Here is a 23,825-nt window from a genome sequence, read left to right as displayed (position 1 = left end):
TTGCGGAGCACAGGCTCCAGACGCGCAGGCTCAGCGGCCATGGCTCACGGGCCCAGCCGCTCTGCGGCATGTGGGATCCTCCCGGACCGGGGCACGAACCTGTGTCCCCTGCATCGGCAGGCGGACTCTCAACCAATGCGCCACCAGGGAAGCCCAAATTTTGCGTTTCTTATTATCTTCATCTGTAACTTAGTAACTATGCCTCATGACTTAGTATTTTCTCTACTGCCACATTTCTCACCTATACTTGAGGTCTGGGCTGATGAGAACCACTCACTGGAACCCTGTCTCCCTCTTCTCCACACTCCCACTGACCTCAGTCTTCCACATACAACCAATCTGCTCCCTTTTCCTTGCAAGTGGACATCTATTCTACAGCTGTCGGTAGTATTTCATTGACCGTTCTCCCTATATCACGTCAAGAAAGCGCCTCTTTCCTCACACCCGCTTCTTTCCTGTAACCTTTTAAATGCTGTCCTGTGTGCCTACCACACCTACCACCTCCGAAGGCACCTGACCAGCCTGGAAACTCTAACCTCCCGGGACAATCTGAGATACACTGAACAGCAGGTAATTACATCAAATTTTAGCTGCACTAATAGCCTCTCTATAAACACTGAATGCAGGGTCAGTCTTGCCACCTGAGCAATGTCAGCTCAGACAGGAAGAACCATGGCTAAAATAACCGTTCTTTGTATTATGATTAAACATTTTAAAATCATAACTACTCACCCTTGAGGAATTTTTGCTCCAAGGTTAGGTGGAGAGTGGGCAGCCTGGGGGGTACTCTGGTGTCTCGGGTCCTTACTTGGCGGAGTTGCTGCAGTGCAGCCGAGCAGTATCTCCTTAAAAACTGTTGTGGGAACAGACTGTACAGGACACACACTGGGAGAGGCCTAAAAGATACCAAACCAAACAGATATTAAAAGGAAAGCCCCTAGTGGAGGCATTACGAAATGCTAGCAAGATTCAAGTCTATTTGCTCGGTTTAGTAGTAAACAAGCACACCAAAGTCACCGAATAAAAAGAACAGGACAGTAGAACAAGTAATAAATCACAAATTAAGGACTTATACCTGAGAGCTATTAAATAAGTCACTCCAGCTTTTCACAAAACTTGCGTCTTCCTACAAAAGATCACAAGCTCATCTTTTACAGACCTCTGAATCATTCTGCCAGGAAAATGCAGCCGTGTGGCAATTACTTTACTAATGCAATGCACAGAAGTGAGCTTTTAATCAACAGTCTTCAAATGGTGGCAGCTTCACATGCATTCAGTTCGACATTACTAAGTGCCCACCACCCACTTACTGCGTAGACTGGCAGGAGACCAGACCACATAGGACTCTTACAGGCAGTGGTGCCTACTGGGTACCAACTTAAGCCTTTACAATGCAATAAAGGTTGAGGACATGGTTCTTGCTGGTATGTGGCTCATCAAGTCACAAAGGTCATCCCAAGCTGCAAAAAATATCAAGTCATGACAGGCCTGTGGGACAAAGTTAGGACACTTGTCCCCTTCCACTTTCGTGTACTTTTAACTTTACAAAAATATTAATAACGGACCAACTTCTTCCCAGTTTATACTATCCAGTTTATACTTTCCCACCATGGAAAGAGAAGGAAGAGATTAAACTCAACTCCAGACAACTAAACAGTCTATGGCTTAACCAGGTGAAACCCACTGACCATCTTCACCAGCCTCTTCATTATGTGCTTAAATTTAAAGTCACATTCTCCTTTTCAACTGCGTCTCTTTCACACCACAATGACCTTTACATTCACCTTACCAAATCTAAACTTGCAAAATCTTCAAAGTTTCATCTTCTAGTTACTAACTTCTAAAATTTGATGCACAACTTCCCTGAGTAAATTTTTAAAACCTCACAATTCTGAATACAGACTATGTAGTCTACTTATGAATCTTTTTCGCATTTACTCTGACAGCCTTGAAAATACTGTCTAGTATATGCTAAATACAAATATCTGAAAAATAAGAATTTACTTAATCACTATTACAGTTTCGGCATAGCTTCCAACTATTTTAAGGTATCAATGCTAAATCATCTGATCATATATTACACTACGTTAGCTCAGTTTTGGTTAAATATTAGCAGCTTAGTGTTCCCCAGAAGGATTTTTTGGGGGAGGCTTTGGCTATTCTAAGGACATCCTTGGGCTAGCCAACTTTACCTCTCTGGGCCTCAGCTTCCTAATCCTTAAAATGAGGAAATCAGTTATTTTTATTCTGTACACGTCCATTGAACTGCTCGAGCCAAAAAACCCTCCAAGTCATTTCCCATATCCGATCAATGAACCAGGAAATCCTGCCTCTATTTCCAAAATGTTTCCAATCTATAAATTTCTTTCCAGGCCACCATTACCACCATCTTTCCCCTAGACTACTATGTTTATACTAACTGGCCTGATTCCCTTCCATTTTTGCCTAAACCTTTTGCCTCCTATCTGAAATGTATTCTACCACAGAGCAATCTTTATAAAATATAAATCAATCAGATGGTGGCACTCCACTGCCTACAAGAATTCTGCATGGTCTGGTCTCTGCCAACCCCTGCCCCTCATCTCACTCCATTTGTTTACGGTGCTCCAACTATACCAGCTTCCTTTCTGGTCTTCAAATGTTCTAAGCTCTTTCTTGCCTGCCCCTGTGTACTTGCTATCCCCCCTGTCTGGGCAGTTTTCATGTGGTTGGCTGGTTCCATCCTTCACCCTCAAATCTGCTCAACTGTCACCTCAGTATCTCTGATCACCCTTTCCAAAGCAGTGTCCCACAAGCCACTGCCTTACGCTTTATTATATTGCCATGTTTCTATCTTTCACTGTACTACCACACTGTGAAAATACCTTAAGTTACTTTTTTTACTGTCAGTCTCCTCACAATGAAACGTAAACCCCTATGGACACAGACCCTGCTCTTGTATCCACTGTTATACCTTTTAAAGCCAGGCACATAGCAGACGCTCAATAAAAAAGACTGGTGGAATGCATGAATGAATAAATGCTCTTAGCACTTAATATTTCAAAGAGCTACAACTAAGTCTTGTGAGATACCTCAAGAACCAGGCAGTGATGCTCACCAATGTCTAGCACATATTAAGTGTTCAATAAATATCTGCTGGAAAGCAGGATGGAGGAATAAGAGGGAAGGGAGGGGGATTCTGCTGTTTTTACAATGGCGCCTCACCACACCGAGGAAAGGTTTTGTAGAGGAGCGGCCAACGAGAGCACGGTGGCTAAGAGCACTGGGTTTTGGTGTTAGACCCTGGTTGGAATCCAGTCTCCACTTCCTAGCACATTATTTAACCTCTCTAAGCTTCAGTTTCCTCATAATGAGGAGTAATGAATGACAGTAATGAGAAAAAAAGGAGAGTAATGAAGCATACTGTACAGGGCTGTGCTTCACCACAGTGCCTGGCACACAGATTAGCTGTCTCAAAGCAGAAAAATATCCTGAAAAGTTTCTCGGTGCAGCCACCATGTGTTAGAATCATCATAACCTGGATGCTTTTCCTTTAAGAAAACGAAGTATATCACGCTACAACTTGACTGAGGTTTAGCTCAACAGGGATACGGCTCCGATTCCAAAACCCATCTCCACGTGCACACCACTGCATTGGCCTCTGACTTGACAAGGGTCAAAGTTTCTTCTTACCTGAAGAGTTTTCCCTGAAGGTCTTCTATACCAGTCATGGCAATAGTTCCTCCCTGCCAGCAGACGGAGATAATATAATTGAGCGTATAATGATATTCCAGAAAGGACACTGCTGGCTCACAATCCTCAGCAGACTCTCTCCATTAACCAGGCAACGTCCTAACTCTGAGGAATAGTCTGCTAGGCAGAGAAGACCTTCAAGGAGCCAGATGTTCCTGGCGAACAGGTTTACCTTATCCAAAGGTATTCACCCCAGCGATCAAGAGTGTTGTCAACCTCAACCTAAACTCCTGTCATCCAAAGAGCACCAAACTCTTTGCCAGTCCAACACATCTGGAAAGTGCAGACACAGTGAGACGTGCACCAAGTGTGTTACTGTACTCACCTTTCACTCACACATGTAAATGAACTCTCTTTCTTTCCCCACTTCTTCCTTTACCTCTCCATCTCCCCTGAAATCTAGGCTAGGCCAGTGTTTCCAAAAACTTGCTTGATTACAAGGATCACCCAGGATATGGAAAAATATTCACAGTATACTGTAAAGGAATCAAGGAAGCTACACAAGAGTATGGCTTTTAGTTTACAAAAAAAAAAAAAAAAAAGCCTCCACGAATATACAGGAAAAAGAAAAAGAAAAAAAACAGGAGGAAGACAGGTATTCCAAAATGTGAAGAGTGAGAGTCTCTGGGAAGTATGATTATGAGTGACGTTTCTTTTCTTTACTGTGCTTTTCTGGGTTTCCTAAATATTTTTAAATGAGAATAACTTTTTTTTAAATGTAAGAATCTTTATTTTGAAAACAAGTGCAATATAAAAGGAGAATAACTTTTATAATTAAAAAAAATAATAATAATTTCTAAAACGTCAATACCCAGGTAAAAATTTACCATCTCCAAATTCCTTTAGAATGTGAAGATGACTAGGATAGTTCTTAAGAGCTGAAACAGACATTTTTTAAACAAATCAAATTTATTTCCACATCTTAGATGCTGAAGTTAAGGCTCAAATAGGTTGAGGAACTTATCTCCCAACCAAAGCTCAAGCCTTTTTGAAAAACAGCTTCTACTGTGTCCAGTGATCAGTAGCACACAAACCTACTGAGCTGGACCGTATGCTGACAGACAGCAAAGACACAAGCTCCCTGCCCTTCAAGAGCGTGAGTGAGGAAGAGAGGATCACTTACATACGTATATGTGACCATATTTTCCAAGCACGTCCTTCAAGGTTATCCATTTACTTGCTCAATTGCCTATCACATCACTGATAAACGGGACACTTTGAAGAACTGGCACCTTCCCCAACAGGAGGCCCCCACTGACCCCAGTCCTGCTTGTACCCCAGGTTGACTTCTCCATGATCCATCAGGATGCCATGTCCTCGGGTCTGGTCCCCACCTCAACATAACGTCACGTGGCTCTCCTTTTCAGCTTACCGAATGTTTACAGTGATGCCTTCTCCATGACAGGCAACATGCAGTCAACTTCTCCAATCTGCCCTTTATTACTTCTACGCAAGACTGTTAACAATTTATCCAGTACAAAACCTGACAGGTTACCATTCTGCTGTTTCTCTTTCAGCTTCTAATACCATGGATTACTTGACAGTATCCCCTGTGAGTCTGCCTCTAAGAGGCAATAATCACTTGCCTGACATCCTCAATTTACAGTCCTTACTACATTACTTCCCCTTCGTAAACTTTAAGGCAAAATGAAAAGGTAGTCATGCTAATTTCTGTAATTACCTCTTCATTCTTTCCTGAACCACCTGAGGTCAAGCCTACACATTTGGAAGGAAGACAGAGGTATTAGACATCCTGGTTTACAAAGTTTCTCATCAAGTATCAAAGTTCCTGTGGCCTGTACATAGGCTTAAGACTCAGAAAAGCCAATCATCTTAGCCACCCAGATTCTTTGGTATTTGTGTAGCGTGTGCTTGCTTTGTTTCTAGTTGATGTTGTAGTCCAGCCTGCCCTGATCCAGAGCCTTAGATGCATTCACTGACCCTGACCCATTCTCATGCCATCTCCCCTTGCCCTGCCCCCACCCAGGCTCCAAAGTTCCCTCTACAATGCTGCCAACAATCTCGACAATATCCACTTGATCAATTTTAAAATTCTAAACTCCAGGGACTTCCCTGGTGGCCCAGTGGTTAAGACTCCGCGCTCCCAATACAGGGGGCCCGGGTTTGATCCCTGGTCGGGGAACTAGATCCCACAAGCCACAACTAAAGATCCCGCATTCTGTAACTAAGACCTGGTGCAGCCAGATAAATAAGTATTTTTAAAAATAAATAAATAAAATAAAATAAAATTCTAAACTCCAGCCTGGAGCAGAACATCATAAAGGCGTTTCTGACAATTGTAACACAGTAAACTCTCCATGTAACCCAAGTGCATTTGGATACCTAAGTTGTGAGAAAAGTAATCTGTACTGTAACAGGACCTAAGGATTCAACTCACTTAAAAAAGAAAAAGCCTTAAGTTTCTTTTTTTCTCCCCAGATTTCAAAATTTGACCCTGTCATTTATACCCTCCCTTGAGAAGTCTACCCCAGTCCCCCATCCCCTCATTAGGCTAGTCTGTCTAGCCTAATCTTTTGGGAATTCTGAATAAAATTGCCCCACTGTGTACACTGTGATGTCCTGAAGACATGTACGAGTAATTACAAAGCATAATAAATTAGGGAATTTGACCTAGTCTGGGATATAGGTTAAAATGATGGTAGAGATGTTAGGTATGGCTTCCTGGAGGAAGCAACATCACATTAGAAAGATAAATGGGAGTTAATTAGAGTGAAGATAGGATTAGAAGAGAAAGGAGAACAGTGAGTCCTAAGGTTGGAGAAAGCGTGAGGACTTGAAGAGCTGAAGAAGGCCAGCTTCTCTACAACACAGAGGAGAGGGCAAAGCTGACAGCCTTAAGTTTCTTGATCCAAATCCTATTTCAGGATAGAATTAAATCCAGCACTTGAACTCAACAGTGCCATTCACAGAAGCCTGTAGTTTTCTAGGCAGAAATTAGCAATGGCAAACCAACCACTTCCTTCAAAAAGTGAGTATGTTTGTTCACCCAATCATAAATGACCAATCAAACCTCTCAATTATTGAGGTGGGAGTCCTATTTCAACACCAAATCTACTCAGAATTCTAAGGTTCCTCCCCTCTTCTCATGCAAGGCGTTCTTCTGATTTGACACACACAACTCAATTTATCTTCAAAAATACCTCCATATGGTGAAACTGTCAAATCTATTGACAATTTTCAGGAAACATCAGAACTAAAAACTTTTTCTTCACAAAAATAGTGAACCAGAAACTTATATTATCTCCATCTGCTTGAGTATAGAAATTACGGCCAAGATCTGGGACTAGTAAAGAGCAGACACAACAGCACAGAAGAGCAGAAAAGACAGCTTTATTACCACTAAACAAACTGGCCATGCACTGTGAGAATTAAAGAAAGGTTTACACAAGTGACAAAAATAAATCAAGGTTACCTCAGAGCAAGATTTTGCTTGTTTGGAAACCAGGCTTCCATTATTCTCAGAAGATTTGCGTTTTACAGCCCCAATTCTTGTAGAATTACCTAAAATATTTAAAAACAGGTAAGTTGGCGTCCCTGTTTCTCCTAATGTGAGAAGGATGAAGGGGGAAGGAGAACAAAGATTTTAATCAAACAGTGTATCTTACCACATGTCACAAAGTTATCATGTACAACTTCAACATGAATCAGTGATGGATCGACAATTTTCAGTGCTGGAATCTTAAAAACAAATAAATAAAACAAAGATACTGGGAAATTTAAAAATGCTCAGGAACACACCAGAAATTAGCTCTATCAACATAACAGTAGGGGCTTCTGGGACTTCCCTGGTGGCGCAGTGGTTAAGAATCCGCCTGCCAATGCAGGGGACACGGGTTCGAGCCCTGGTCCGGGAAGATCCCACATGCCACAGAGCAACTAAGCCCGTGCACCACAACTACTGAGCCTGCGCTCTAGAACCCACAAGCCACAACTACTGAGCACGTGCGCCACACACTACTGAAGCCCGCACACCTAGAGCCCCTGCTCCGCAACAAGAGAAGCCACCACAATGAGAAGCCTGCGCACTACAACGAAGAGTAGCCCCCCTGCTCGCTGCAACTAGAGAAAGCCCGTGCGCAGCAGTGAAGACCCAACGCAGCCGTAAATTAATTAATTAATTAACATTTATTAAAAAAACAAACAATAGGGGCTCCTTACATATAATTTCTTTTAAAAATAATTGAGATTTTTTTCTACTCTGATATTTTAATATAAAATAATAAAAGTGTTTAGCTCCTATAAGATACTATAATTCCTTTTTATAATTATCTTTCCCTGTCAAGTTATCTTACACACAATTATCATCATCCTTACCTCCTCACAGTTGACTTGAAGAGTTTTTGATGTTGGGTTTCCATTTACAATGGTTGCAGAAAACCACTGAGTAGATGGATCCAAGCTATAAATTTTTACTTCTGAACCAACTAAGTTTTTGTCACCTTAAAAAAGTAAAAATTAAAAAAAATCCTTAGAGCAATATGCATTATCTCCCAACAGCACCATTATCCAGGATCATCTTTTCCCAAGTCTTTAAAAATGCAGTAGACAAAAAGTAAACATTAAAAGATACTGCTATAAATCCAAGAAGACAGGCATTTCAGCAAAGCTAGGAGAAAATTTAAACTATATTTAAGCTTCACTTTTCTATTGATTTATCTTAGACTTGCAATGTATTTATTCTAGCATTTGTATCAGACCATGTAATATCAGATAACACATTGAGACGTAACTCATTCTCCTATGCAGAGTTTTAGAGGATCCAAATTCAGGAACCTCACTCAGCAAAACTGCTAAGTCTGATAAAATACTTACAATTGTGAAACTGACCAAGAAAATCAATAACAGTAAATGGCAAGATCAAGATTACCAAATTAATGCTTTAATTTTATAAGACTGAAATTCCAAACATACCAAATTCCATGTCAAAATACAGCTGAGCGTGTTTAATATCTACTTCACTTTTATAGTCTTCACATGATCCCTGAGCTTTCCAAATTTCAGAGGCTTTAGAATACATTACAGAATAAAGTCCTTCACTCATCTAGTTGCATGGGAAAAGCAGCAAAAGAATTTCTAACAAATTAGAATTTTTAATGAGCAAATGAGTGAGAAGCGCTAAAACATAGCTTCTTACCTTGTAAAAGATGGCTTTCATCCAAATGTTTCACAATCAAAGCTTGAAATTCTTTACTGACATTATGATTATCGATAAGTGAAAGTCGAAGATTGTTTACATCCTGAAAAGGGGAAAATCATTACATTTTAAGGTAACAAGTAAGAAGAGTTGTTTAAATTCCAATGGATATTTCAGTCAGTTTAATCACAGGGATTAAAGTAGTGTCAGTTAGCCATTTGATGGCAGCAAACCATTGCAACTCCAATGAATTAGACTGGTCAAATAGTAGGAAACCATCAAACCATCACAAATATAAGGCAGACAGAAGTGAAGTCACCCCAAGCTAAGAGCAAGACAGATACTAAGAGTGGCTCAAAGTTTAAGTATAATAAGCAAACAAGCTAGCTAGTCAGTTCATGTCAAAAATACTCTGTATCCCAAACTCTATGGATTAGGGAAATCACAGCTCCAAATGCAAGGGGCAAAAGACACATACATAGAAATCACTTAGATCCATAGAGTCAATTCACTGAAATTGCTGTTTTTAACAAACATCATTTCACACAGATTCATTTACCCTAACTAGAATTCCAAATGCATTCTTGTTTACGAAGGGGGGCGTGGGGGTGAGGAAGGACTAAATCTGAATGAATAGCGTTAAGCCTTCAGCAAGCCAGCTTTGAAACATTCAATTCTTGGCAGCTCTATTTTTGGCACTATTCCACAGTGCTCTGGCTTTGTGTGTACACTCAGTTATGATAAATATGTACACACTGTCAATAGGAGGAACCTGCCAAAGCCAAACTGTATAGCACAGAAGCCCTTCCAATATCAGGCCTTCATGCTTTTCTGCATGTGAAATGGGTACACAGTGGCCAAAAACAGTTCATCCATTTCTCCCATTGGAAAGAACAGTCTTTTAGAGAGGCCAGGCTGGAAAAATTTCTTAAGCCAAATAACATTAGACTTAAACTAGGGGTTTCGTAAGAGCTCAACATTAATAACCAGAACGGGCTGTGTTTTTTCCTTTTTTCATGCTACTGCAATTTCAAAAAATTTAAATGTGTTCTCCAATTCCTACTACAAGGTAAAATATCACGTTAATGGGGCGAGCCACAAAGGGCTCTTAAATAAATAAAACTTACTGACCTTTTTCGACCTCAAGAAACAAAACTGAAAAGGTTAAACCCATGAAAGATATAAAACAGAACTGTCCCGAAAACAATGCTAAGAAGTAAAAACTGCTCTACTGCTCAGTGAAGCAGACATCCACAGCCCCTGCAGTATGCTCCTTGGTCCTTAAGAGCAGTCATTCTGCCTTTTAATGTAGGAAAAATACCAAGATGCCTATTTGACATATGAAGATAACTTGTGTCTGCAATTAAGTAAAAGCATCTTCCTCTGTTCCATTTACTTAAACATTATAAAATAGGGTTCAGAGTGTGAATCTTGTTTTCACTCACTTCGAGGACATGGAAGTAAAAGTAAGACTTGAGTAGAGAAAAGTCAATGCCAAGGCCCAGCAATGGTAATGACCCTTGGTCCTAAACTGTCTTTCAGCAAATAAACTGGTTTAATTGTTCTACAGGCCATAGAAACAAGTCAGGTCACAAAACAGAAGTGGGTAAAGGGGATTACTAAGCTTCACAAATGACACATAAAAAAACCAATGTTAGGGCTTCCCTGGTGGCACTGGGTTGAGAGTCTGCCTGCCGATGCAATGCAGGGGACGCGGGTTCGTGTCCCAGTCTGGGAAGATCCCACATGCCGCGAAGCGGCTGGGCTCGTGAGCCATGGCCGCTGAGCCTGCGCGTCCGGAGCCTGTGCTCCGCAACGGGAGAGGCCACAACAGTGAGAGGCCCGCGTACCGCAAAAAAACAAAACGAAACAAAAAACCCAATGTTATTATAAGACCAACATTATTCCCAAGGTAGTGATGTGTGGCGGTAATGTGTGTTCTTCCCCTCCCTCCCAACATTTAAGGAAAAAAATCACACACGAGCAAGACCCAAGAGCCTAAATGTTGTCAAGAAAAAGGAGGGAGTTCTGCAAGCTAATTGGAAAGAATATGAACACGCACACACACACACACACACACACACACGATTCACATTGTTTGTGGTAGTTATGTTAAGTCACCACAAACACTGCATTAGTGAACACTGAATCATCCCTAGGGGAAAGATGGGGTTAGGTTCCTTCAAGCCTCTGGTCACAACACTGTTGTCAACCAATCAATACATAACCTTGTTTTATGTGTTTCTGTTGAAAAACACATGATTTAGTATATATTGCTGCAATACTAACCTCGAACCCATGGCCACTACACCTCACGGCTGAATGCAGCTCATCTAATGCATGTATTTTGTCCCTAAGACACATCACAGCCTCCCTGCACTTAGGAACACTAGCGAGCACTTCAGCACTCCCCTTGGGGGCCACTTTAAACAGTGAGATCACCAACCAAAAAGCACAAAAATGCAGTACTAAAGAGACCTTGAAAAGTACACTTGTTTACAGTAGAAGAGAGGAAATAAGAAGGCAGAATGTCACCTTATTCAACCTCAGCTGGGAACGTGTGTCAGACAACTGAAAATTTTCACCACTCTGCACATGTCTGTGAATGACCGTGAAAGCACCAAAGTCCTGATTGGGGGGTTACAAATATATTTTAGCAAGTAAGCAAGTTCCCAAATACAGAATCCTTAAATAATCAGGACTGACATATATATATATATATATATATATATATATATATATATATATATATATATATATATACACACACAGATATATGTATATATATGAATGATAGTCTTAGAAATTATCTTCATATCACCTAGGTGTTTCTATACACACACATCATCAACTGTAGTACGTCTGTCCTTCCAACCCCAAATAAACAGTACCAACCCAACGGCTAACACTGAGCAGTGATGTCTGACAACTCAGCTGCTCATAAGATGGGTCCTTTTCTCTGTTAGATATCTGAATGAGAGCAATCAACGTCAATATGTTCGTTCTCATATTAAAGGAGTTTGTATTTCTATTTTTAGGGTTTAAGATTGTTTCCGAGTTTTACCTGTATAGGCTTTAAAAGGTCTTTAGAAAGAAATACTCTTTGTTGATCTCCTAAAAAGCGAATAGACGTTATGGATCCCAAACCAGCTTTGTCCAGCAGAGATCTGTACATCTGAAACAAAAGAAAATGTTTTGGCATCATAACTGCTGCCAGCATAATTCTGAAAATGGGGACTGGCAATTTTCCATACACATGGAAAGAGATAAAGCCATTCAGTTGTTTATTTACTACCAGTATCTCAATAATAACTATTTATGCAACCACAACAGGAGCACTCCAGAATCAATAATTTAAATGAGATACACATTTGAGTCATTAACATATAGGTCTGGGTCCACAGATGTATGGCTTCCCCCAAATTTATGCAAAATATTGCCTTATGTACATTTTTGTGGGGCGACATGTTTTTAGCAAATTCTTAATAGATGGGGGAAAAAATACAAAGAGCAAAACACAACTTTAAACAAAACCTGACGTCACTCAAACATCTCCAGCAGCTCTTCTCACCCATGGGCAAGATCTTAACTTTGCACATACGGGCATGCAGGCCCTTCACAAGCTGGTCAGCCTTTCAATCACCCTCTTAGCCTTTCAACTATCCAATCTGCCCCTTCCTCCTTCAAGCCCCAGCTCATGTCTCAAATAGCCTTAACTGTCCTCTCCTGATCACTGTTTTCCTTTAACTGCACCAGACGTTATGGTGTGGAAATGGCATAGTCATATACTGACTGCCAGCATCTTTAAAGCCAAAGAACTATGAGCCAGAGGGAACCTTAAAGATCATGAGACCAAAAGTGGAAACCCTTACAGGGGCCAGGCAACAGCTACTTTTCCCCTTCAGCCTACTGTTGCGATAAGGAATTGCTATGAGGCTCCAGTGTTGCCGTATCTTGCCATTTTTCCAAGAAAAACTGGAACTCTAGATTTTTAAGGACATTCTCTACATTTTTTAAAGGTAGGCAACTAATTTAGATTTTCTTAAAACACTGTGAGGGTCAAACCAAAAAGATCTGTATGTCTGTATGTATCTGCTGGTTTCTAACCACTGACCTAGACTAGACGTTCCCCACATGACCTCCACCCCCGACTTTTCAAGTGAAGAAACTGAGGCCCAAGAAAAGTCAAGGGTCAGAGTTGCAGGGCTCCTAGCAGGGCTGACAGGAGGTCCTGGGGGTTTTTCTGAATCTTCTACATTGTCATATCTCTGTACTATTATTTTCCAGAGGATCAAATATAGGCATTACGTATAGATTTTCCCTGTTTCATTCATAACGGGTGAAATACCCTCTACTCAGGAGTTCAAATAAGCCCGAGTTTTACTCACTATTGCAGGCCACTGAACAATTCGTTCAGAAACATCAGGAGACTTTCGTTCAGCCAAAACCAAGTTATGTTCCACTAAAAAGGCTCTCCTTAGAAGGCTGTAGACGTCTATCCATCTTCTCTTCCTCCAAGATTCCCCATCAAACTCCACACACACCTAAACAAACAGAATTGAAGGAAAGCAGACTTGATTAACAAAAATAAACATGAAAAATGCCTAAGTTGAATTATACCCTCACCATTCTACTCGAGTCTTGTATCTGAATACGCTGCCCCCGACTCCTGCTCTCTTACTTCCCTTCTAAACCCACAATAAACTAACCAGATCTGTTAGTCTAACCAACAAGCTTTGGCTCCCAAACCACTTTGGGAAGCAGAGTCAAGGGATATGGAGACCAGTCACTGCCCTCAAAGTAACCTCTGGGAAGCCTTAACAAAAAGGAACCCCCAAGTAGAAGGTTTTTACATATGTTAATTAGACATCAGAGCTCTGAGAATTGAAAGACAGAAATCTGAAACCCAAAGTACTTCTCGCAGGGCATTGTAATTCTATGTTGACATTGTCAGTGAGTTTAAGATGACCGCCCATCAACACAATCCACCACTGGCTTCTGAATCCCTCTGGTAGCAGCAGGACTCAGCGCGAGGCGCTTTCAACGCTTTGAGTTGAATAAACTGGTAAATTTACCTCAGAGTTTGAAATCCAAGACAACTTTGCTAAATAGAGAAATAAGTAATTGATAAGGGACTCCAGAATTTTCCAAAACTACCTCTAACTTCTTACATGAAAATTAAACTACCTTTGAAATACTATTTTCCAAGTAACTATGAAGTTTTCTGCTTCTGATCTGCAAAATACCTTTTAGCCCTAAAGTTAAAACCCTTATAATTTGTACAGATATTTTAAAACATAAAAAAAGAATTCAGTCCAAAAGTGGGTCTCTGACAGTAACCCATAAGTAGGAATCAGTCACAAAACCTTAGAAGTCATATAAATGTACCAAACACCTTAGCTTCCTTAACCCATTATGAATATGCTACCCTTTAATTTACTCTAAGTCTTTTAAAATGTTTCTTATGTTTTAACTGACATACAATAAACTCCCTCAATATTCAGTGTAAAAAATCACTATTTTGGGCTTCCCTGATGGCACAGTGGTTGAGAGTCCACCTGCCAATGCAGGGGACACGGGTTTGTGCCCCGGTCCGGGAAGATCCCACATGCCGCGGAGCGGCTGGGCCCGTGAGCCATGGCCGCTAAGCCTGCGCGTCCGGAGCCTGTGCTCCACAACGGGAGAGGCCACAACAGTGAGAGGCCCGCGTACCCTCCCCCCCAAAAAAAAAATCAAAAAAAAAATCGCTATTTTAATTTGATTTAAAAGCTCTCCTCTTAATAGAGTGATGCCTCATTTTTGGTTTCAAAGAATTAGTTAATAAATCTATCAACACTTCATAATTTCATAGACAATCATATCTCCCTTTTCAACCTTTAACTTAAAAAAGTTTATTTAATTTCCATTTATTCCTCAGAACCCAATTCAAAAATCCTTTCCTCAAGGAAGCCGTCCCTTACCAAAGAGCCCCTCTCTCTCTCCCAAGAGAAGTCCCTTGCTAATTGTACTCAAAACTCTGTACTCTTCCCTCGTAGCACTAATCCACATTTTGAATTATTTATTTGTGGTTAACTGATTGACATATTAAAAACTCTAATCGGTCAAAGTCTGTCTTTTACTTACCATGTATTTCATCAGTCAGTACTCGAATACTTGTTGAATGAATAAATTTCTCTCTGAATTGGGCTTTTACCTTGTTTCTCTCATCCATTTGGAAGGCAGGAAGTTCCCAACTGATACACCACTAGCCTCAATGCCAAACTTTTCCAGTTTTATGGCTATAGACTATCAATCTTTAAAATCAATGAAATTGAGACCCATCCTATCCTTCTCCCCCAACCACAAAATAGGCACCCCTAATTTCCCAGGCAACTTCCGCTGAGAAGCTGCATATCTTCTTGGTATGGCAGGCTTTTAACCTTGCAGTTATTACAGAATAAGTGTAAATGTGTTAAGCACCTACTATGTGACAAGGCCCTGCGTACTCCACCTTGGTTCTATGTATTCCACCCATCACCATAACCAACCAGTGGTCCTTCACATCGGGCTTCAGAGACTGCCTATCTTCCTTTCTGTTTGCCTAGCCACAGAATCCAGGTCCTCTGACATTTCCCCTAGTCTTTTTGCCCCACAGCACATCAACCTCAAACCCAACTTAGCTTTGGATGACAGTTTTCCCATCAATGTAGTGTAAGAGGAATGCACATCTACACACATCAGAACCAGAGAGATCTGGGTTTGAATACCAGCTATGTTGAAGCTTTCTTAGAATGATTTTACATGCATAAAATAAAATATGTAGGATTACAAAGGAAACCAATTAACTGTACCCAGGTCAAGAAGCTAAGCTCTCTGAAGCTTGTGTTCTGGTAGCTTCAGAATGAAAGTACGAACACCCACCCTTCACTGAATTGTTAGGTAGATTTTAAAGGCAGTTTATGTTAAGTATCTAGCAAGGAGACTAGGTAGTTTTAAGACCTCCGTGGTAATTCAAATCTTAATTTATCAGAGTATCACTTCTTCAGTTAGGAATGGAGGGAGGAAGACTTCAATATGATTATCTAACATCTACTCAGAAAAAAAGTAATCTAAGATCTTAAGTGGCTTCCCAAATCGTATGCAATATCACAATTCTTATCATATCTATAAGCTATCTATAAAGCTTATGATCAACCCTAAACCAAATTTTAGACAAGGTCCCTCTTTATATCTCAATTTTTAAAATATAAATTTATTTATTTATTATTTTTGGCTGCATTGGGTCTTCACTGCTGCGCGCAGGCTTTCTCTAGTTGTGGCGAGTGGTGCTACTCTTTGTTGCGGTGCACGGTCTTCTCACTGTGGTGGCTTCTCCTGTTGCGGAGCACGGGCTCTAGGCACACGGGCTTCAGGAGTTGTGGCACACGGGCTCATTACTTGTGGCTCACAGGTTCTAGAGCACAGGCTCAGTAGTTGTGGCGCACAGGCTCAGTTGCTCTGTGGCATGTGGGATCTTCCCGGACCAGGGCTCGAACCCGTGTCCCCTGCACTGGCAGGTGGATTCTTAACCACTGTGCCACCAGGGAAGTCCCTATATCTCAATTTTTGAGTAATCTGAAAATTAAGTTTAGTTCTTTAAAAATAAATAAGTTTAGTTCTTTAAAAATAAATAATAATACTTCGAAGTATTAGGTTGTGTTGGTCAAAACTTCACATTTAAAAAGATGACTTTTAAAAAAATATAATGAAACCAACAAGTTGTGAGTTTTCTTAAACATTCTTTAAAAAGTTTCCTATTTATCATAACCACCTATCTTTCATTTGTGCCTTGAGGTCCGAAGCTCTATATATAAGGACACCCCCCCCATCAAAAGCCTCTTTTACAGAAATTTCTATTTAAAAAAATCAACGGTTAAGAGTTCAAATTCAGGGGGAACTAATGTGATTTGACCAAGCTCCTGCAAAGTGACAGATACAACTAGTTCTCATTCTAAATTGTGTGCTTTCCTCCACAATCCCTTGGTCCACAAAGGAGATGTTATCTGTGCTGTCTGACTCCAAAGGCCAGTTTAAGGCCTATTAATTACAACTTACTACCCATAATTCCCAAATTTCCTATTTAAAAAATAGGGCGGGCTTCCCTGGTGGCACAGTGGTTGAGAATCTGCCTGCTAATGCAGGGGACACGGGTTCGAGCCCTGGTCCAGGAAGATCCCACGTGCCGCAGAGCAACTGGGCCCGTGAGCCACAACTACTGAGCCCACGCGTCTGGAGCCTGTGCTCCGCAACAAGAGAGGCCACGACAGTGAGAGGCCCGTGCACCGCGATGAAGAGTGGCCCCCGCTTGCCACAACTAGAGAAAGCCCTCGCACAGAAACGAAGACACAACACAGCCATAAATAAATAAATAAATAAAGCAAACTGTCAACAAGTAAAAATAAATAAACACTATAAAAAATAGGGCATTTTGTAAATACGTGCCTATTAGCCTATAAAATTTCTTGACCAGATGTTGGATATTTCAAGTTAATTAGTTCAAGCTGTTCTTCCCAGAAAGCTCAATCTCTTTCCTTTAAGATATATGAATTAATATTATCTAATCAAGCTAACCTCAAAACCTCCAATTTTCGTATACACTAATCTTACCTAAGTATATGATTATGAAAACTATCAGAATGGCCAAGTAAAATGTTTCCAAGTTTCAAAGTAGGCACTTACACAATGGCATGGTTTTTAATCACGAAGTTTTTAATGACATATCTACTCTATGCCCAGTACCAGAGTACAGAATACCACTTATTTCACTACTTCACAAATTAGGAATTCATTATGCTTCTATTTATGTCTTCTTATACCTAGACTCTTATCTAAAATCCCAGAGTCTAGCATTCAATTATAGGGGTAAATACTTTTTATTACACTGTGCTAAGAGTTTCTCATTTTACATGGGTTGACTGTCAACAGAATCCACCAACATTCAAGTTGCAACTGTATGCAAGGATGAAAAAACCAGGCATTGATTGGTCAAGGCATCCAATTGCCAAAAAGGGTTTTAACAGCAGGAAATGGTACATGTAGTCGGCAAGTACTACTGATCTGCTAAGGACATCCTAAAGAACTAACAAGGGGCAGAAGAGGGCTTCCCTGGTGGCGCAGTGGTTGAGAGTCCGCCTGCCGATGCAGGGGACACGGGTTCGTGCCCCGGTCCGGGAAGATCCCACATGCCGCGGAGCGGCTGGGCCCGTGACCCATGGCCGCTGAGCCTGCGCGTCCGGAGCCTGTGCTCCGCAACGGGAGAGGCCACGGCAGTGAGAGGCCCGTGTACCGCAAAAAAAAAAAAACAAAGAAGAAGAAGGGTCAGAAGACTCAAGGAAAAAGTAGGTTCAAAGCAAGGAAAAGACCCGGACAAATGAGCTGGGGAAGGAGGGCGTTCCGAGCATGCGCAGAACAAAGCCGGTTAGGAAGCAATCTGCCTCACACTCCAGTAAACCAAGTAGCATAAAAATAAGGTTAAAGAAGTCCTTATACAAAGTGAGAGAGTGGCGTGGACATATATACACTACCAAACGTAAAATAGCTAGCTAGTGGGAAGCAGCCGCATAGTACAGGGAGATCAGCTCGGTGCTTTGTGACCACCTGGATGGGTGGGATAGGGAGGGAGGGAGACACAAGAGGGAGGAGATATGGGGACATATGTATATGTATAACTGATTCACTTTGTTATAGAGCAGAAATTAACACACCATTGTAAAGCAATTATATTCCAATAAAGATGTTAAAAAAAAAAGTCCTTGTAATCACACCTAATTAGGATCTGTTGTTATCCCAGTTAAAGAGAATGCCAATGCTCCATCGGAAGATAATTTCTAAACTGCTTTTCTATATACAAGTAATAATTTTATGATTCCTTCATTTGGTCAAGTATTTTAGCAAAAACTACATGCCAAGCAATGTTCTCAGTGCTGGGGATACTGAACCCAGCAAAATAGAGTTGCTCTAACCTCACTCTATCTGAATATTAAAGCCTAGTGTTTAAGGTCTGGGGACAAACTTGGGCAAGTTATTTAACTTGTTTAAGCCTCAATTTCTAACACTAAAAAATGTGGTTTACTATCTAGAATTTTTGTGATAAAAGTATTTACTGCATGATAAGTATCTATTATGTCTTCACCTAACTTCTTTGTAATCAACTACTAAACATTGTATCTGAGTAAGTGACTTTGTTACAAAGTCTTTGTTACAAAGTCTTTCTCTAGATGAAACAAAGTTAACAAGCCTCGGTCTCATTAATTTCAACCTCAACTAAGGAAGCAAGTCAGTCTAGACAGACTTGTACTTCTATCAGTACTAAAACAGTTGCACACTACTTGAATTTCATTCATTCATATTCATTGCGGCCCCCCAACCCACTCCCCAAAACTCAATATCCCTAAGCCCAGGTCTTAGGCATTGTCTTAGTTACTCAGTTCCTGCCTGCATCTCGCAGAACACAATTGGTTTCAATGTTTCAAAAACTGTTTTTGCTAACACAACATGCCCTTAAACTTACACCAATTACTTTATCCGCTACTCAGTTAAGGAATGCAGCAATAAATCATGATTCGAAAAGAGAAACTGAGTAGATTTCTTACATGAGGGCTGAGTTGTGAAGTCTGTAGGTAAAGCAAAAAATCCACTATAGTCAAAATTGTTCTTGAATTAAAATCCCCGTCATCTCCAGGTTAGGCACCTTAGTGCAGTGGAAGACACACAAAGCCAAACTTGGATTCCAATGCTCCCTCTGTCACTTGGCAGCTAACTATGCAAGTCTGGACAAGATTTCCTTTCCTAAATCTATTTCTTTATTCTGAAAATGAAGATATCACCACCATTTCAAAGGCTGGGGGTGGGGGAGATGTGGAGATTAAAAAGAACACACATAAAGGACCTCCTAGATTCCCTTCCTAACCCAACAGGTCCGCAATCACTGCTGAGTAAGGAAACACCTAGTCTCTCATCATCTGCCAAAGAACTAAAGACTGTAAGGATTAATCTTGTTTCCACTCAAATCGGGTAAAAACAAATGCACTAGAGAAAATTTTACTTGGCAGGTGAAATAAACCGCCATAACTATGACTGTAATCTACTACACAAAGCCCATTTTATTGAGAAAGATTATTAGCCTAAGCAAATAGGCTATACCACATTACCTTCTTTCTGTAAACATCAAAACGCACCTTGCTAGGAGTGAAACCAAATTTCACAGTGTACGACAGGAGTCCTCTGGTGGCAGAGCCTTTGATCAGGGAGCACTATGATTAAGAAGGTGGGCTCAAGGGTCAAAACTTTCCGGGTCAGGACACAGGTTATGCCAATTCCTTGAACAGTGTTTCAGCAATCAGCACATATTCAACTGCCAGTGCGAAAACTTGCTTCCCTTATTTGAGCAGTTTTCAAGAAAAAGCAAAGATAATGACCAAGTTAAGATACTGAAACATATCCGTTACCCAGGATGGAAAGCTCTTCCATTCTGACAAGCTTCCTTCAAGTTATCACCACTTCGGAGTCTTTGTTGGGAACCTTTTTTCAGTTATTTTTGCACAAAGGAGTCTTTGTTGGTACAATGGCTTCCTCACTGGTAGTTTCCACACAATCCTTTCACACCAATACTTCTACTAGGGAGTACGATCAGAATTCATCTCTTTTTGAAAAGATCTAACTGAAAAAGGTTCTGCGTGTCGTTCTGATGAAAAATCACTGGCCGCACTTGTTCCCATTTCTCTCCCTCCCCTCAAACACTCAAATGGAATATTTCAAAGCCATCCCTCCAACACACCATATAAGGGGCAGCTCCACCCCAGCCCTCCATATATGGTCATATCCCACACCCACTCACAGACTCATCAGAGACAACCAGGAACCAACTCCTGCCCTGACCCACCATATACGGACAAATACCCACCTTAATATGCTGAAGAGAATTAAGCTCCTTCCTCTACACTCACACTTCTAAGTCTGAAAGTTTAAGAAGCTGGGTGAAGAAATTAGAAGGAACCAACAAAAAACCCGACTGAAAGCACTTCTAAGCACTACCGCTCAATTCTCAATGATTCCAAACGTCACCCACTTGCCCAACGACACTCCCCCTTCGCAGAAATCATCGTACAGCCCTAATGAGGCACAGCGCGTGCAGTAACTAATCATGTCTGAGCAACCCTAAGCCCATCATTAAACACGGGCAACTCTAGGCCAAACACACCTCGCTCTACACACCATTTCAAAGACTTTCAAGGTCTACTTTTCTGCACCTTCAGATCAGATGCCAACTTTCTGGTCGCCTTTTCAGAAAAGGGGAGGGAGGGTTGCTGGCTGTCTCGTTACCAAGGTAACTAGAAAACGTCCGACTGCCGAGGCCCGGGAGCCGGTTTTACCTTCAGATCCTTCTTAGTAACGTCGGTGTGGGAGACGGCTCGAATGGTCCCGGAGAGCCAGGGCCACTCGGCGACGCGCTCCAAGTCCCAGCTGTCGTGGCCGCCGTCGCTGCCGTCGGCTGCGGACAGGCTGAGGAATCGCTTCCCTACCAATACTGGCCAACTTTCTCCGAGCGTGAGCACCATGGTTCCAACGCTGCAGGCAGGGCTCCTCCCTGCAAAAACACAAAAACAAAATGCAACGGGGGCGGCCGGCGGGAGGGGGCCGGGAAGAGAGGTCGGTGGGGGAGGCCAGGGCGGAGGAAAGCGTCCTAACCCCGATCGGAGGAGTGGACCCCACGCGGCGGCGGGTGAGACGGAGGACCCCGCACCCGATCTCTCCACCCGCGCCCTCCCCGCCCCCCGATCCCTCCCCCACCGCAAACACTGGCCCAAGCGTCGCGTGACCCTGGCTCTCCCAACTTTCGCTTTTCCAAAACCTGAAACCTAAACGCAGACAGAGTGAGGGAAGAATTATTTGTGGCTTAAGTGGATTTGAAAGTGTTCGCCCCTCACCCCGGAAAAGAAAAGGCCCCGAAGCAGAGGGCCCGTCCCAGGCGGCCGGGTCCCCGCCCCGGGCAGCCCCGCGGGAGGGGTGAGCCCGCCGTTCCGCACTTGCCCCGCCGCCCCGCCCCGACACCCTTCTACTCGGCCGCAGACCCCCAATCTGCGCCGCAGCGCGGGGGCGGCGGGGCCGCGGGCTTGGCGCCTTCACCTTTCTTCCTCCGCTCCCCTCAGCCGAGGCCGCGGCGCTCTTACCCCGCCTCCCGCCTCCCGCCTCCCTGAGTCACCGGCGGCGGCCACCGTTTCCAGCCGCCCAGCCGACTCTAGCTCTCTGACTTGGTTCTAGAGCTCTCACAAGACACGCACAGCCTCCCGGGCCCGCCCCCTCGGAGCGCTTCCATCGTTCATTGGCTGAGTCCAAGGAGGTGGGCGAGACTCGTGGGGAAGGAGCCCATCGCCATTGGCCGCCCCGGCGAGGGCGGGGCGAGAGAAAAAAACAATTCCTCGGCTGCCTCCTCCCTTTCCCCTCCCCCTTCCGACTCCCGGACGACCCCCATTAGGTTAAAGTACACCGAGCGTAAGCGAGGGATCCCTCCGCCACAGCCATTCTTTCCATTTGTTGCCTCACGGGATGCAAAAAAGTCCAGAGAAATCGGTCATCAACTTTAGGACCCAGAGAAAAATTGCACTGGTGCACAGATAAGACTGAATGGCGAACCCCACGGCTGTAAGTGCTTATTGGATTGCTTTTCAAGTGCGTGGGCTGTCGACCGAAGATAGGCTTTTCACTTGGCGGAAGAATCTCACAGGAAAGGGGTGAGGGCGGTGCAGAGTCAGCGGGGGAGGGAAGGGACAGGAACGTGCGGTTTGAAGCGTACTCAGCTAGAGGGAGGAGCGATGGTGCTCTGGAGACTCGTGCGCAGGCGCTTCGCGGAGCAGAGGCTGGAGCTTGGGCTGCTGGGCGAAATGGCCGCGGGAGGCGCAGGCGCACGTGGTGCTGATCATGGAATGTCTAAAGTCCGCCATTTTGAAGGAAACATGAGGAAAGGCATGGAGTCCCTGGGAAATGACGTTAATTAAATCTAAAGCAAAAGATGCCGTTCAGTACAATGCAGAATGGGTTTTTTTCTTTTTGTTTGTTAATGTAAAGGGAGGATGAAAAGATATTCTGAGTCTTACAATGAAATGGAAAGACTAGATCAAGGTCATAATGATGTAAGAGATATGAAGAGGAGGTGACTTTGAAGGACAAAGGAGTTGAGGGGTGATTGTGTCTTTTGGACCTGAAGTTTTTTGGTTGAACGAAGAAAAAATGGAATGAAGTAATTGAAGATCTCTTATTTTATAAAGGCTGGTGCTTGACCTGGCATCACATTTAATCTTTAGATTAAATGAAGATTAAGTGAAGAACTCAAGCTCCCAATTTTACAAGTGTGAAAACTGAGAATCGGAAAAAGTTCAGAAATGTATTCAAGGAATTATAGATAGAAGTTAACTCCAGGTGTTGATTTTCAACATATATGTTCTGAATACATGACATTAAATAAAAATTTTAATTAAGAGTAAACATTGAAGAATTAATTTGATTTGTAATTTGCAGTCCATTGAAAAGGGGGAAAATGGAACAAAGAAAACTTGTCCAGTACAACATAAGTCAGAATGGGAAGAAGGGAGGAATAAAAAAAGAAAAGGAAAAAAAAAAAAAAACCTAAGCAGAAATACGGTAAATACAAAAAAAATAAAATAAAATTAGAGGAGTAAGTCTAAATATCAGTATTTACAATAAATATAAGTGGGTTAATTTACTCAGACCTTAAAAAGACACACTGGATTAAAAATAAAATCCATCTATAAATTGACCACCAGCAAACTCCAACAACAACACAGAAAGCTTGGAAATAGTGGTTTAAAAGAGTTTGTAATCTAATGGTAATTGAAGGAAAGTGATATAGCAATGTTAATATAATTGAAAGCAAAGGCATCAAAGAGAAAAAGATTTTATACTA

At 42.1% G+C, this 23,825-nt stretch overlaps 1 protein-coding gene across 1 annotated transcript in view; it reads right to left on the bottom strand.

Annotated features, from left to right (window-relative positions):
- KDM3A (lysine demethylase 3A) overlaps positions 1–21,462 on the bottom strand; it is a gene marked incomplete at its 5' end in the record, with an annotated part of 59,709 nt that extends 38,247 nt beyond the window's left edge. The window contains 8 exons of the mRNA XM_079720599.1: positions 733–896; positions 7,166–7,254; positions 7,359–7,431; positions 8,068–8,192; positions 8,888–8,990; positions 11,952–12,062; positions 13,276–13,431; positions 21,277–21,462. Coding sequence (XP_079576725.1) covers positions 733–896; positions 7,166–7,254; positions 7,359–7,431; positions 8,068–8,192; positions 8,888–8,990; positions 11,952–12,062; positions 13,276–13,431; positions 21,277–21,462 — 1,007 coding nt within the window. The remainder of the gene's footprint in view (positions 1–732; positions 897–7,165; positions 7,255–7,358; positions 7,432–8,067; positions 8,193–8,887; positions 8,991–11,951; positions 12,063–13,275; positions 13,432–21,276) is intronic.
- Between the last annotated feature and the right edge of the window lie 2,363 nt (positions 21,463–23,825).

The sequence above is a fragment of the Hyperoodon ampullatus genome (assembly GCF_949752795.1).
Source record: "Hyperoodon ampullatus genome assembly, chromosome: 15".
NCBI lineage: Eukaryota > Metazoa > Chordata > Mammalia > Artiodactyla > Ziphiidae > Hyperoodon > Hyperoodon ampullatus.
The sequence above is the reverse complement of the archived record's forward strand: the minus strand, read 5'-3'. Positions and strand labels throughout refer to the sequence as shown.